General features: G+C 47.9%; 5 protein-coding genes across 5 annotated transcripts; 3 read left to right on the top strand and 2 right to left on the bottom strand.

Moving 5' to 3' along the window:
- The first annotated feature begins 904 nt into the window (after positions 1-904).
- On the top strand, positions 905-4,721 carry VE01_03907 (uncharacterized protein). The gene is made up of 7 exons (XM_018273386.2): positions 905-1,217; positions 1,273-1,846; positions 1,943-2,764; positions 2,878-3,547; positions 3,602-3,668; positions 3,718-4,098; positions 4,183-4,721. Exons 1-7 carry the CDS (start codon positions 964-966, stop codon positions 4,670-4,672), a joined length of 3,258 nt encoding a protein of 1,085 aa, XP_018131712.2. The 5' UTR covers positions 905-963; the 3' UTR covers positions 4,673-4,721.
- Positions 4,722-5,321: 600 nt separating this feature from the next.
- On the top strand, positions 5,322-7,128 carry VE01_03906 (uncharacterized protein). Its single transcript, XM_018273385.2, has 2 exons — positions 5,322-6,684; positions 6,737-7,128. The coding sequence occupies exons 1-2, from the start codon at positions 5,349-5,351 to the stop codon at positions 7,042-7,044; spliced, it is 1,644 nt and encodes a 547-aa protein (XP_018131713.1). The 5' UTR covers positions 5,322-5,348; the 3' UTR covers positions 7,045-7,128.
- On the bottom strand, positions 6,975-9,087 carry VE01_03905 (uncharacterized protein). Its single transcript, XM_059463576.1, has 3 exons — positions 9,014-9,087; positions 8,240-8,960; positions 6,975-8,161 (listed from the first exon to the last, which is right to left on the bottom strand). The coding sequence occupies exons 2-3, from the start codon at positions 8,247-8,249 to the stop codon at positions 7,188-7,190; spliced, it is 984 nt and encodes a 327-aa protein (XP_059319819.1). The 5' UTR covers positions 8,250-8,960; positions 9,014-9,087; the 3' UTR covers positions 6,975-7,187.
- Positions 9,088-9,304: 217 nt separating this feature from the next.
- On the top strand, positions 9,305-11,802 carry VE01_03904 (uncharacterized protein). The gene is made up of 2 exons (XM_018273383.2): positions 9,305-9,959; positions 10,014-11,802. Exons 1-2 carry the CDS (start codon positions 9,527-9,529, stop codon positions 11,750-11,752), a joined length of 2,172 nt encoding a protein of 723 aa, XP_018131783.2. The 5' UTR covers positions 9,305-9,526; the 3' UTR covers positions 11,753-11,802.
- Positions 11,803-11,946: 144 nt separating this feature from the next.
- VE01_03903 (uncharacterized protein) lies at positions 11,947-14,155 on the bottom strand. The gene is made up of 3 exons (XM_018273382.2): positions 13,177-14,155; positions 12,600-13,127; positions 11,947-12,546 (listed from the first exon to the last, which is right to left on the bottom strand). Exons 1-3 carry the CDS (start codon positions 13,742-13,744, stop codon positions 11,960-11,962), a joined length of 1,683 nt encoding a protein of 560 aa, XP_018131710.1. The 5' UTR covers positions 13,745-14,155; the 3' UTR covers positions 11,947-11,959.
- Between the last annotated feature and the right edge of the window lie 196 nt (positions 14,156-14,351).

The following is a 14,351-nucleotide window of genomic DNA, read 5'->3' as shown; positions in this document are numbered from 1 at the left end:
CGCTTTCTCCACATCCGCCACGCCCCTCTCCCCACCTGACTCCCCATGCCCCCTTAGACCCAGCACCTAAACATGAAAGCCGTGGTCAGGCAACGCAGGGATCAGAGTATGGTGCCATGTAACGTAGCGTTCTGCGTATTCGCCGAAGCCGTGTTGGAGGATGATGGTATCCTGGGGTAGGGAGTGAAACGTGGGCTAGATGTGAAGGGTGAGGCTGGAGGGGGATGGTGTAGTTGGTTGGGATAAAAGAGGGAGGAGGGAGTGACTTCGGACGGGAGGGTGGAGATATGGAAGTCATGGTGGGTGTGAATTGGGGGAAAAAACAAGGTGGTGGCAGGCGTGATTGTGAGTTCGGAGGTCCGGAGCCTAGCAAGCTGAGCGGAATAGTCGACGGCATTGTGAACGTTGCTAACGTTGTGCCACCGAGTACTGGTCGAAGTTGAGAATGTGTTTATAGCCTATTTGGTTAACGATCGTGAATTCGCAACCACCATTGCGCTTTATTGTTTCCAATCATGCACAGGGTACAAAAAGCCAGCCATATCACCAGATTTACCCATCCTGCTTTTACGCCTACAATCTATGCCGGCGTCCTGCTCTTTCAGTGAGAGCGCAGAGGCACTGTACCTGGTTTGGTCTGTAGCACTCCTGGCCAACGCAGGTTTTGGTAAGGGTTCAACGAGTTCCAGTATACAGACACACACCGGCGGTGTCCGAATACTAAGCGAACGGCATCGCGGACAACGGTCATGGATTATACTCACCCCTAACCCCGTACCCCTGAAAGATCACCTTAGGGTGGGGCAAAATAACCTTATTAAGCCGGAACAATGTTTACGCGCTACCGTTTACCAGTATAGTGCGTAATTTTGGTCTCGATGTCTTAGTTTACATATTGCTTCACCATATTTCCAAACGACGTAAATATACCAGTCGAAAATCAATTGAGCGACTGATGGACCTATGAAGATGTCAGCCGCTGTGGAAGATAGGCCGGAGCCGGTGGACAACAGGGAACTGCCAGCAGAAGATGCCGAAAAGGATACTGAGGATGGGCAGAATGACGTAAGGGACAAGCCTGCCGAGGCATCGAAGTCCAAAGACGCAAAGGCCGAAAACGATGGGACAAAAGATGAGGAGGAACCCAAACCGTCTAAACTCAAGAGGATATGGGCAAAGATAGATCTCGATATAGGGACTCTGATGATGATGTTCAAGTGGGTATACTCCATTGGCATATTGCGGGATTGCATGAGGTTAAAACTATAATAGAGGATCTCTCGCTCCCATCATAGCAGTCGCCTGGTATGAATCCCTCGACATCGCAAGGATATTCACCACTTTAGGCTACCTCGTCCCTGTTATCACTGTACTCTCGATTTCTATTATGCCTCGCGCTAAGTACATACAAACGTTAATTCTCAACACCATTGGCATTTGCCTTGGAAGCGCTGTGGCGTTGTTGGGTATTTGGAGTGGAGTACAGGCTAGGGTGCATACAACCCCACCTGGCTCTACAGCTAGATACAACTCAAGTCAGGCAGCCGTTTGTGCCATATGGCTATTTGCGAACATCTACCTTGTGAACGCTTTGCGGGCGAAGATACCGGCTTTGCAGTTTCCGGCTATTATGTACAGTATTTTCACAAATGTGGCATTCACGTTCGGACCCAATCTTCAGACGATAGAACAGGGCGAGGCTCTCATACGACAACTTCTGATAGCGTTCTTAGCCGCCTTTGCTATTTCAACGGGCGTTTCTCTGTTCATCATTCCGGTATCTTCTCGGGCAGTAGTGCAAAAGGGACAGGCAGCATATGTCCAGGCGATCAGAGGCGTTCTGAAGGTGGGTGTTTCCATGTGTTTTTAACCATTTGTGGGGCACATTTTGCTGCCCCCGGCCCTTTTAATTCAGGATCAATGGCACTAACTTCTCCAATAGGCACAAACGGCCTACATACAGAGCTTGGAAAGTAGCGATATGTTTGCTACAACAGAGACTGCGACAGATCCGAAAACTGATGACAGAAAGAAAGGGAAAAATCAAGACAAATCTAAATCTAGTCCCGCGGAGACAACCCAAGCCAGGGATTTGAAAGGTGCTATCGGAGCACTAACCGGTTTGCATGGGAAATTGTACGGCGACATGCCATTTGCGAAGAGAGAGTATGCGTGGGGAAAATTAGATGCCAAGGATTTGGATGAGATATTCACATTATTTCGTGGTATCTTAATTCCTCTCATAGGTATGAGCACTATCACAGATATATTCGAACGGATTGCCGAGAGGCGTGGATGGGTTGAACCTCATGAAAACAGTTTCGATCGCGCTGAGTCCTGGGAACATCTTGACGAAGCGTCTAAGTCGGAAGAGAAGAAAGTCTGGAACGAAGTCATGAAAGCCTTACACGAGCCATTTGCTATAGCCGTAGCAGCCATGGATGAGGGAATGGAGCATGCTGGTCTTGTTTTAGAGATTCTGCCCAAGCCGAAGAAGAAGAAGGAAGGTGATGTAGAGGAGAACGGCACCGATCCAAGGCCTGGTGATTTGGAGTTCACTAGCTTCCTAAATCAGAAGGTAGTAGACTTTCACAGTAAGCGAGGAGAAACTTTAAAGGCATGGGCGCGACAGAAGGGCTTGTCTGAAGACGAATTTGACAACGCAAAGAGCGCCCCCGGCGACAGCAATAATCTCACCCCGGATGAGGCCCAACACCGCCGAGACCAACAACAGCTATATCTGATGCTATATATGGAACACCTGGTACGTGTTTTCTAATTCATGTGTATCATGTGTCTATTGCCGCTGCCTTCTCTTGGAGCAGACTGTTTTGCGATAGGCTTGAGATTATTATTCGCTGTACTAACAGAACCCAGCTCTACTCCACCGGTATAGCAATATTAAATTTCGTTAAGTTTGCAGACAAGAAGGTCGAAGATGGCGCAATGAAAAAGAATCGACTGATCGTCCCAGGTCGACGTCGACTTAAGAAATGGATCATGGGACTGGGCCACGAAGACGCGACCGTCGACGCTGACTATCCGGATTCAACTGAATCTGGCATGAGCAACATATATATGGGCTCTGGTTTCAACAAACGTAAGGACCCTGAACATCTTCCGCCACAGACTGCCTGGCAGCATTTTGGCAATGCGCTTCGGACAATTCCTAGGTTTTTGGGGTCACCAGAGTCTGCATTTGGATTCCGTGTAGCCTGTGCTACTTTAACTGTGGGTATCGTCGCTTTCTTAAAGGATACGCAACTCTTCTTTATCAAGCAACGTTTAGTGTGGGCTATGATTATTATTGCCATCGGTATGAACATGACTTCCGGCCAAGCGATTTTTGGCTTTTTGGGACGAATCGCAGGGACTTTTATCGCGGCTATCTCTTCACTTGTCATCTGGTATATTGTTGGCGAAAAAACGCCCGGAGTACTCGTCTTCCTTTGGTTATTCATATTCCTCGAGATGTATTTTTTCTTGAAATTCCCTCGCTTCGTTCCAATCTGGCTAGTTGCCATTGTAACACAGGTTTTGATAATTGGTACCACTTCCTGCCCCGGAGTATGAATGTGCGGATGACTGACCGAACTTCTAGGATATGAGCTTCAAGTCAAGAAGATTGGTATTAAAGCGGCATCTGCAAGTGGCCAGACTTACTATCCGTTAGTACCCCCATTTTGGTAGTTACGTACGCAACTAACACACACATAGCACCTACCAACTCGCCTTTTATCGGTTAGCTTGTGTAGCAGGAGGATCTTTCGTGGCGTTTATTTGGACAATTTTTCCGTACCAACTCACGGACCGCAGTTTGCTTCGAAAGGATCTCGGCTCCATGCTTTACCTGCTCGCAAATTACTACAGCGTTGTTAATTCAACGACTAGAGTCCGACTAAACAATACGGAAGGAGACATGAGATCGAAGACGTCTCCTCATCGACAGTTACAGAAAGCTCGCCACAAGATTTTTGGCAAGCTCATGATGATTTTGCCTTCTTTAAAACAGCATGCAGAGTGGCAGAAGTGGGAGCCGGCGGTGGGAGGTAAATTTCCTAGGGAGACATACGAAGCCATTATCCTCAGGTCTACAAAGTAAGTCTTGCAGTTTTTGTATCCTAGTTCGAGATATTTCGCTCCCACAGGCAGCACCAGAACGCTAATTTAAATAAACAATAGCATCATGAACTACCTCTCTCTTATTTCCTATGCGACTCAAACCTGGTCGAGGGAGGAAGGCTCCATACCTACCAAACCGGAAACCGCTACACAAAGGGCTTGGCTCAATGATCTAAGTGTCCTGATCGAGGACGTGGGTCCAACTAGCCACCAAATCACATCAACGCTTTCCCTCCTCTCTGCATCCATCATACAAGGCTCCACCCTGCCCCCTTACATCCAACTACCACCACCTTACTACTTGAACAGGCGCTTGGAGGCCCTAGATACCGGTATTTTGAGTATGCGACATATAGAAGAGCCCGGTTATAGTGCATATGCTTGCCTTCAAGTCGCGAGTAGTTTGATTACGGATGACCTAGCAAGGCTGATTGAGCATGTGAAAGATTTAGTCGGCGAGACAGATTTTTCGTTCACGGTTTCAGTGTCAGATACTAGTGTTAATAATACGGCTTCGGAGGGGAGTTCTTCAAAGGGAAAGAAGGATTGAGTGGACTTTATATACTTTGTAATAAGAATAAATAAATATAACCAAATAGTCAAAATTTGCGTCGTATTACCGAATCCACGGACTCGAAGTGTTCAGAGCGCATGCTGTGAAAACGTTCCCTTCCGACAGCTGCCACCTCCCCTATTGTCCTCTGGTTCGCTGGGATGAAATGGAAGTAAGTAAGTAAATAATTTAGTTTACTAAATAGTTGAGAATCCGGATAGGTGTCTCATAATGCCCTTTGTGCATAATCCGAATTCTCTGGCAGTGACGCGCAGTAGTATGCCAAAGACTGTTCGTCGCATCTGAGAAACTGGTATATAAATATGAGAATCAGAGAAACTAGCATTCAAATATTAGCGTTTGAAGAACAAAATAATGTATAATAGGAAAAAGAGTCATAGGATGTAAACATAAATTCCTAATTATACAGAAAATTATATGTATGAACACTTCCACAGTCTTTTCCCTAAATAATTACGAGAAAATCTTTAACTCGTTTGGCGCCCTCGTCGTACATACCAGAAAGCAAACCCCCTCTGGCAATTCACGTGATATTAAGTGCGCCCCTGGCATGGCACGTGACCGTCAACACAGACGGCTGAAGTCCCAAGGCAACCTGCTTCACTTCCTCATTACTCTCCATTCCCTTGCAACCTCCCTTCCCTCGTTGAACATGGAAGTCGCCGGCCTCGCCATCGGCGTTATCGCAGTCATCAAACCCACCGCGGAAGCCATCGCCACACTCTGGTCTGACACCAAAAACTTCGGCGCCGATGCTGAGCGATTCCGCCTGAGGTTCTCTGTACAGATAACACGTCTCGATGCCTTCGAACGGGTGCTATTTGAAGCAAATAAGTTTCCTCTTGTGCAGGGAAGATTATTCGATCAGTTGCCGGAGAATGTGCGCGAGAATTTTGTAGATCTATTGAGGCAGCTATATGAGTTGTTGCAGAAGTATTATGCCGTGCAGAAACGGTATGCTTTAGACGCGAGCGGCGACGATTGGTTGACAGGGGGCATAGATGCCTTGGAGGTTGACGAGAGGAAGTCTGTCATGTTGGGTATTGGGAAAGCAGGAGACGCGAAGTTATCCAAGGGTACTAGCTGGACGAAGAAAGCTAGGTGGGTTATGAGTGACAAGAAGAGCGCCGAGGATCTTGTGGCTGAGTTTGAAACGTGGACTGAACGAGTGAAATCACTGTTGGAACTAGCATGGTGGCCCTTGCCGTTCTTCTCGACCGTCTCACAAATGGAGAAACTCGAGGAGGATAAAGATGCAGGTCAGGCCGGAATGCTAGAAGGGATTGGAATGAGGAAATTGCTTGCACCAGGATCATCTCAAATCCCAGTTGAGACGGCAAAAACTCTAAAGATTTCGCGGCTCGAATTCAAGGAGACAATAAAATTCCAGGAATTAGAAGTTGGGCAAATTACTGGGAAAGGAGGGGTGATTGTCGAGTATAAAAGCTATGAGCAGGATCGAACCGGGAGCATAAATGAGATCGTTTCTAGAAGGATACTGCAACTTGTTGCATTGCTTCACGAGACAAAAAATGATCGATTCAGGGTTCTTCGCTGCATCAATTTTTTCGACGACGTTCCAGGAAAACGCATCGGATTCGCCTTCGAATACCCCCCACAGAGTGTTCCGGCATCTCTAAACACCCAACTCATTTCTAAAAAACTGAAGCCTGCATTAGGAACTCGTATTAAGTTAGCTTATGCATTGGCGGAATCATTGGGGCACCTCCATTCGGTGGGATGGGTACACAAGAGCCTTCGCAGTGAGAACATCATTTTCCTCCCAGGAACAGCGACGGACCAACCCACGGAAATTCCAGAAATAGCCATACTAGAACAGCCAAGGATCTTTGGTTTTGAGTACTCCAGGCTCGATTCCGATTTTTCAAGTGGGAGACCAGATTATGATATCAAGCGAAATATATATCGGCACCCCCAGCGGTGGGGACAGCCTAGCGAGACCTTCTCCAAGATTCATGATATCTATGGTATGTTTTTCTCGCCACCCAATACTCTCATTCCAGACTGACCGGCTCGTAGCTTTGGGGACTATGCTGCTCGAAGTCGGTCTCTGGGAATCTCTCTCCCAAATCGATGGCGGTGCACTCGTAAACCCACCAGCAAATACCACTATTGCTGAGACCGCCGAAGCAACAAAAGCCCGATTACTAAAGCATACGAAACGGAGGCTGGCTTTTTATACTGGAGAGAAGTATCAGAAGGTTGTGTTAACTTGTTTGGAAGGGAGTTTTGGTGTGGAATTTGATGATCGTTTGGGGTCAAGACTGAGCGGCATGTTTAGCAAGCTGGTTGTTGATGTTTTGAGAGATCTCAGTAACTGTTTTTAGAGCTGTTTTGGTTGAGAACCAGAGAAATCCGATTAATGCCAATGTTTGGCCTCTTTGTGGTAGAAACCTCCGCCAAAATGTGACAAATTAAATCTAATTCAGCAACCTAACCCGTCATGCCCAGTTAAATTAATTTTTCTGCTTCAAGCCTCATCCATGTCATCAGATTCATCCCGCCTGAGTACGGCATATTGATCCTTCATCATATCATCAACTGCGTTATTGATAATTTCGTCACAGATGTCGTAAACAGTTTCCCATATCCTCTCACGATTTTGCAGACCCTTTAAATCCTTCCAATGGCGAATGATGTCGCTGTACAACTGGTACCAATTGGTTTTGTCGTGAGGTAGTGCAATCGGCTGCAGCCTTTTCTTTATCTTAAGTGACTTTTCTTTCAGCCTTTTAAGGTTAGATTCGGTATGCCACGGAGGGACTTCAGGTTCCGTAGCTAAAAACTTGGCTTCCAATTCAGGATCATGCTCTAGGTCTCTAGCCTTTCTCTGGCGTTGCGATTGCCACTCCTCTACTTCTTTCCTGAGATTCTGCAGCATGTTAACGTCTTGAGAAGCCCATGTATACGGCGTAACATCTTTAAGCCGTGCCTCATAGATAAAGGGCATCTCCGCAAGAATGAGCCTATGCCAGAGTGATATAGGTAAGTGCTCGAATGCATGAGACGCAAGCCGCATAGAAGCGATTTCCTGTGAATTAAGAAAGCTCACAACATTTTGAACTATCTCCGTAGGTAGCTTGAGGAACGGGTCTGCGGAAACCGAATGCTCTCGATGCCGCTCTCTTTGGGAGAAAGCACTCTGTTGAACGTCAAAATCCTTGTTGGTTTGGAGAGCGTTCTCACATATATCTCTGAAGCCAGGAATGAAAACAGGGTTCGCAACGAGATACTCAGTGCCAGGAATGTGCTGCCAGCACTGTTCTTTACAGCGATCAACGTCATCCCCCCAGTCGCAGAAATTTCTGTTTCTCGTACAGCAGATGTTTCGCAGCTGAACTAACCCGTTCATATTGACGGCTCCGAAGGTATCCTCGCTAACTATTCTATAGAGTTCGAAGCATGCCGGGTGGAATACCACACCGGACTCTCTCTGCAGCTCCTCTGTCCGAAAGGTATATATGTTAGCAATTGTACAAAAGGAGTACAAACCGCTCATGCCTTGCATGAATAAAAGCTTACGTCTATCCATGAATTGTTGTCGTTATCTATGCTTCCCTGTACTCTTCCATGGAGGATAGGAGCAAACATCTGCTTCCACCCTCCCGAGCTTGAATGGTCTGATAAGCCGCTCAGGTAGTACTTAGAATATCCTTCGAAGTACATATCTTCCGCATTTGGTATCCAATTCTCAGGTTTGGCATATAAACACTGCATAGTCGTACAGTCTAACATCTCCTCGACAGATATGTTGTGGCCGTTATATCCATCAAGTTGCCGACAGCTTGGGCCGGCGATATGCTCATACGCCTCGCGGCCAAGCTTAATCATATCTACCGCCTCTCCACCGTAATCCTCATAGTCTTGGTCCATTTTATAGGGTACGCTCAGTGGCAAAAATTCAGTGTCATACTGAAGAGGCGCTGGGAGGTTAACTGTGGGGGTGCCTAGAGTAACCGGCAGACTATGCATGCGGTCGACAGCTACACAACATTCCTTGCCCTCAGTAGGACAATTGAAATATTTGGACCCCAGGTGATAGCGCAACTGGTCTCTAGGACACTGCGTATCAGACCAGCCGGCATGTCTTGGCTCAGCCCGGGTCCTGATACGGTTGATATTAAAGCTCACGCCGCAGAGTTGGCAATAGATCTAAGTCATGCCATCCAAATTAACACTGGGCTCCCATTAAATCACTTAGATTGGATGGAAAGCTTGCGGAGAATTCCCACCTCGTAGTAGCCTGAAAGAAAGTTGTCAGTATGCTTCCGCTACGGATCTTCTACTAATACATACCCATCGCACCGCACTATGTGCGAAAATCCTTGAAAAGAGTAGTAATTTCTTGTTATGCGGAGAGTTTAAAATCGTTTTGAATTGTGTTCAATTTGGAAGTACCACTATGGCGAAGAACTAGTTGTTGAAGTCGGGCTAATTATTCCCCATTCTTATTAGGCAGATGCGGGGTTAAGACAGTTCTGTGGCTGGAGTATATTATTCTAGGTCCGGGGTTACGAATTACTTTGAGGAGAACAAAACCAGTCGCTAATGAGGAAGAACACACTGTAATAGTTACAAGCAATAATAAAGAAACACAATCACGAGTTCTGTAATATTTGGGAAGTCGGCGAAGCTTAATCAGGAAGGCAGATTTATTTCAGTATCCTGTGTCTTGGTGATCTTGATTAATGTCTGTGGCGCAGCATTTTATTCAACCCCAACCACAAATCGTAACTCAACCATCAGCATTTGTATAATTGTTCGGGATCACTATTCCTTTTCGCCAATTCCAGAATAATAGTCAACATCATGCTGTGCGAGATATGCGACCAACTATCCGTTGAAAAACTTGTGGGGTTATTTATCGACAGTGATGCAAAACGTACAGCGCCTTACTATCGACTTCCAGATGGCGCCTGGCTTCCCCATCACTCATCTTACAAAAACCTAGTCGCCTCAGCAAAAAATGGGTGCGAATTCTGCAATGAGATCTGGGCTTCCTGCAAACTTTCCAGGCACCATTATAGACAAGGAGACGGTGCAAAAACGAGAGATTATGACAGCGTAGAAAAGGTTCTCCAATCCCTGGAACCCGAAGATGTTTCTGGGAACACCCAATTAGAAGTATGCATCACTTCATCCCGTATTGCTTCCGTGGAGTCAAAGAGGCGTATGGACACGTTGGTTGTCCGCGTTGGGCGTTTTGACCTTGTGGTGGAATTCAAGCTTACCTGTCCTCGTGGTGAGTCCTAAGGCGCTCATAGTGGTCCCATCCAGCCATTGACAATTGCAACAGAGGAAAATCTACGATTCGGTGGCTACAGGATTGGAAGATATGATATTTCCCCTGACTTGGGTTCTGACGCCAGCTTTAACGTAGCAAAGAGCTGGCTTTCTACATGTCAAGAACAGCATCAGGAAACCTGCGTGCCAATCCAGCCCACAACTCTGCCCGACCGTGTACTTGACGTTGGGAACTCAAAAGTCTCCAAGGATCTCCAGTTACTAGAGACAAGCGGCACCCAAGGCGTTTATTTGACGCTCAGCCATAGCTGGGGAGACCCAGCAGGTGTTCTCCAAACCACGACGCAAAACTTGTCCCAAATGATAAAACACATCGAATTTACGACGATGCCAAATACATTTCAAGATGCCGTTACCATTACCCGAAAACTTGGTTATCGATATCTTTGGATTGACTCACTGTGCATTCTGCAAGACTCACGAACGGACTGGGAGACCGCCTCCGTGAAAATGGGCGACATCTACAAGGACTCGGCCCTCACCATCGCCGCAGCAGTCTCAACTGGCAGCAACGGGAATCTGATTCATGTCTATGAACAACCACCAGTTCCCATTCTCCACAACTCTCTAAAATTAAATGCTAGTGGTGATTCTCACAGGCCGGTTTCCATACGCCGAAAAGAGAAATATGAAGACGAACTGATAGACGGAATTGTCAAATCGCATCTTGCCACGCGTGGTTGGGCACTCCAGGAGCGGTATCTGTCAGAACGCATCTTGTACTACGGGAAGAGGCAGCTCTACTGGGAATGCCGAGGTCTTCTTTGTGCCGCCGATGGCGACGAGCCAGATAAATACAACGAAAACCAGTTCTGGCGCTGGCATAACCGTCCGCAAGACATCCAGAAGTTGACGCCAAACTCAACCGCAGCAGGCATTACTCCATCCAAGTACATGGAGTTCTGCTCCACATGGTATAGCATCCTCGAGCAATACAGCAAGCGCAATTTAACCGTCGCAAGCGACAAACTCCCTGCCATTTCCGGGGTCGCTGCGCAGTTTGCCCATTTGACGGGTGATAAATACGTTGCTGGTCTATGGGAGAGAGATTTGAGAGTTGGATTGTTATGGCGCTGTGAAGAGCCCAAGAATTCTCGCCGGCCACGAGAGTTTCGGGCACCGACGTGGAGCTGGGCGGCTCTGGATGCTGAAATTTCTCTTGGTTATAGTGAGCGCAATGTGGGTGGCACATTGCATGATGCTGAAATTGTTGGCTGGGATATGAAGATGGCCGGAAGGGATCCTTTTGGGGGCGTGGAATCCGGTCACATTACGCTCAATGGATACTCGTGGCCACTACTAAAGATCGATGGGGACATTAGCAAAGCCGATATCGAGCATGATGTGTATTTTGGACACCCAATCTTTGATGTTGCAAGCGAGGGAAATAGCGGCGATATGGCAGATGCATATTTCGACACGGCCAACCAAAGATTCATATGTGGTTGGAAGGAGACTAAAGCCGATGAGATCGTAGAAATAAGACCCGAGTCTCTCACTCTTTTCCTGGTTCGCATGATAGTGGCCATTGGCTATACCGGAGAAAGGATTCCCGACCCAGAGGAGACGGATACACCCCATTTTAATAGACATGCGCACTATGGAGCATTAATTCTTCGGGCTGCCTCTGGCGACATGCCGCTTTATGAGCGGGTGGGATATTTAAGCATGTATTGTACGTTATCTCGGTATGAAAAGGCTTGGACAAAGTCGACAGTTACTATTGTATGAATATATATAGATAGGAAGGAAAATAATTTAAAAATAAAAAGTACACGACATTAAAAGCACGACATAAAAATACTATGTCACTGAGCTATGTACATGGGGTCTTACTCAAGATTATCTTGATTGTTTATTGTTAAATGATAATTCTATTATTTGCAATATATCAACACCAATCAACTTCGCCATAAAGGCGGCGTGGCATAATATTATCTACAAAAGCGCAAACGCAACCAGTCCCGAAACAGCAGCAATCACGCCGCCAAAGACGTAGCGGGAAGCATCACCAGTCGGGACAGTCGGGACAGCAGAAGGTCCAGTTGGGGTCACGGTGCCGTTACCCCCGGTGCCATTACCGCCGCTACCGCCGCCAGACGAGAACGCACACTTGCGGTCCTTAATCAGCGTCGCCGAGTCGAGCACGCTGCCGTTCCTGCTCGCAATGTACTCGTGAGTCATGTGCGTGCAGTTGTGGAAGGTGACTCTGCTCCACCCGTACGCGTGGTCCTCGATGTCAAGGTCGAAGCGAGAGTAGTCGTGGTGCTCATCAAGAGTGTCGAGGCCGTCGTAGTGGCCAGCGGCGCCGTTGGTGATGTACCATGGTGCGGAAGGGTTGTCGAGCTCGTTAGGGTCGCTGACGCCGTTGTTCATGGGAGCGAGACGCTCGTAGACGTGTGCGTGGCCGGAGTAGACCAGGTCAACGTTGTACTTGATCAGAAGGGGCTCGAAGACCTCCTTGCAGCCCCAGCAGATGGTGCCGGACTCGTTCTTGGCGCTGAGGTACCACGGGCGGTGGCCAGCTAGGTTGAGGGTTAGATTTATAAGGTTAATGAGAGGGGTAGGGAAGACGTACCGACAATGACCCAAGGGGTCTTGGTGCGGTCCACAGACTTCAGGTCGTTCTCCAACCAAGTAGTCTGCTGATTCATGATTCCGAATGGGCCTTCCGAGAATCCCTCGGTTCCATTGGCCTCATCGGGGCCAATGTAGCCGTGGCCGAGATCGGTCTCGGTATCGAGCTGGATGTAATGCGTCATCCCGTGATCGAAAGAGTACCAGAAGTTCTCGACACCACCTGACTCCGCGCTAGGCATGCGGAAGTGGTTGCGGAAACCGGTGAAGTTAGTCTGGCCGGGCATGCAGATGCTGGAATCGTAGGTGATGTTCTTTGCCTTATCGGTTGTCCCTGCGTTGTCGCAGTTTGCCTCGTGGTTACCGGGGCCAACCATGTAAGGCTTGAACGCGGTGACTGAGGCCATATCGTTGTAAAAGGCGTTCAGGATGGACTCATAGACCTTGTATCCCTCAGCAATAGTGGTGTTAGGGAGGAAACCCTGGATCTCCTCCTTCAACCAGTAGTCGGCATACGCAATATCTCCGTCTACGCTAAACGTTAGTTAATGCGATGAATTAGGGCGAACGTATCATACCGTGCCACATGAAATCGAAGGTGTTCGCATCAGCCTCCAGGGCCTCAATTGTGTTCCTCTCGCCAATTTCAAGGAAGCTATCCCCGCCCTTGCCAACGGATGTTGTGAGACCGAGCGGGCCCATGGTGCCAAGATCAGCAAACATGGCCACGGTGTAAGGTGTGCCATCTCCAGCTGATCTGCTGGTCTTGAAAGTAAAAGGGACCGACGTGTCGGTAGCGGTCAAAAGGTGACCTGGGAGATAGTAGTACAGCGTGTCCGGCTTCAGGCCGGTCAACTTGACATGGTTGTTATATGTCAGAGAAGTAGGGTATGTTATCGAAACCTCAGACGAAGCTGTCTCGGTCAATGCATCTGGGGAAAGACCGTAGTGCACAGTTGGGTTCGACAAGTGGTCAAAAGTGTTCCAGCTAACGAACATGCCAGTATCACCGGCATACGCCAGGCGAATCTGGGAGTTCATGGTCGCATTGGCGGCTGCGGCATCGGTGGCGGCGGCGGCATTGGCGGGGAAAGCTTGGAGCAAGGTGGAAACGACCGAAGCCAAGACAGCTGGGAAGCGCGCCATTGTGAAGATCACGAAGCTGAAAAGAACTGGAGAAGAAACGCCAACCGGGTGGCAGGTTGACTGGAAAAGAAAAGAGCGACGAGAGGGTTTATATTTACCTGAGACCTAGTCTAAAAAAACGTCAAACTTCCTACCTTGATAGCTTCGAGCTTCCTTTGATTTGTTTTTTTGAAGGTATCGACTCGCGTTTGGGTAGAAGCCCACGTGCTCGCAATGCCCTTGCTGATGATCAGCACTTGAAAGCACCAGTTGTGAACTAAAATCCCTGGATAAATGCAAGCGCAGGAACAAGCGCCCACGTGGAGGGGTATAGAGTGTAATCATGTATGGAAAGAAGTCGATAGGATCAATAGACGCCAAGACAAGTCCAACGAAGAACGACCGATTCGCCGAATATAGAATAGATAGACGATGTTGTGTGGTTGAGGAGATGGATATACAGACGCATGGTTAGAGTGGGTTGTATTTGCCGTGAGAAGCGACAGGGAGGCTAGTCGTACCTCGTATCCGTACCTGATTGTCTAGGGTCAACCAGGGTAGCCGGATACGCCGAAACAGTTGTTTAAATACACACGTGATTGATGGCAGGTCTGTTGCATTAGAGTTG

The sequence above is a fragment of the Pseudogymnoascus verrucosus genome, assembly GCF_001662655.1.
Source record: "Pseudogymnoascus verrucosus strain UAMH 10579 unplaced genomic scaffold scaffold_14, whole genome shotgun sequence".
Classification (NCBI taxonomy): Eukaryota; Fungi; Ascomycota; class Leotiomycetes; order Thelebolales; family Thelebolaceae; genus Pseudogymnoascus; species Pseudogymnoascus verrucosus.
The sequence above is the reverse complement of the archived record's forward strand: the minus strand, read 5'-3'. Positions and strand labels throughout refer to the sequence as shown.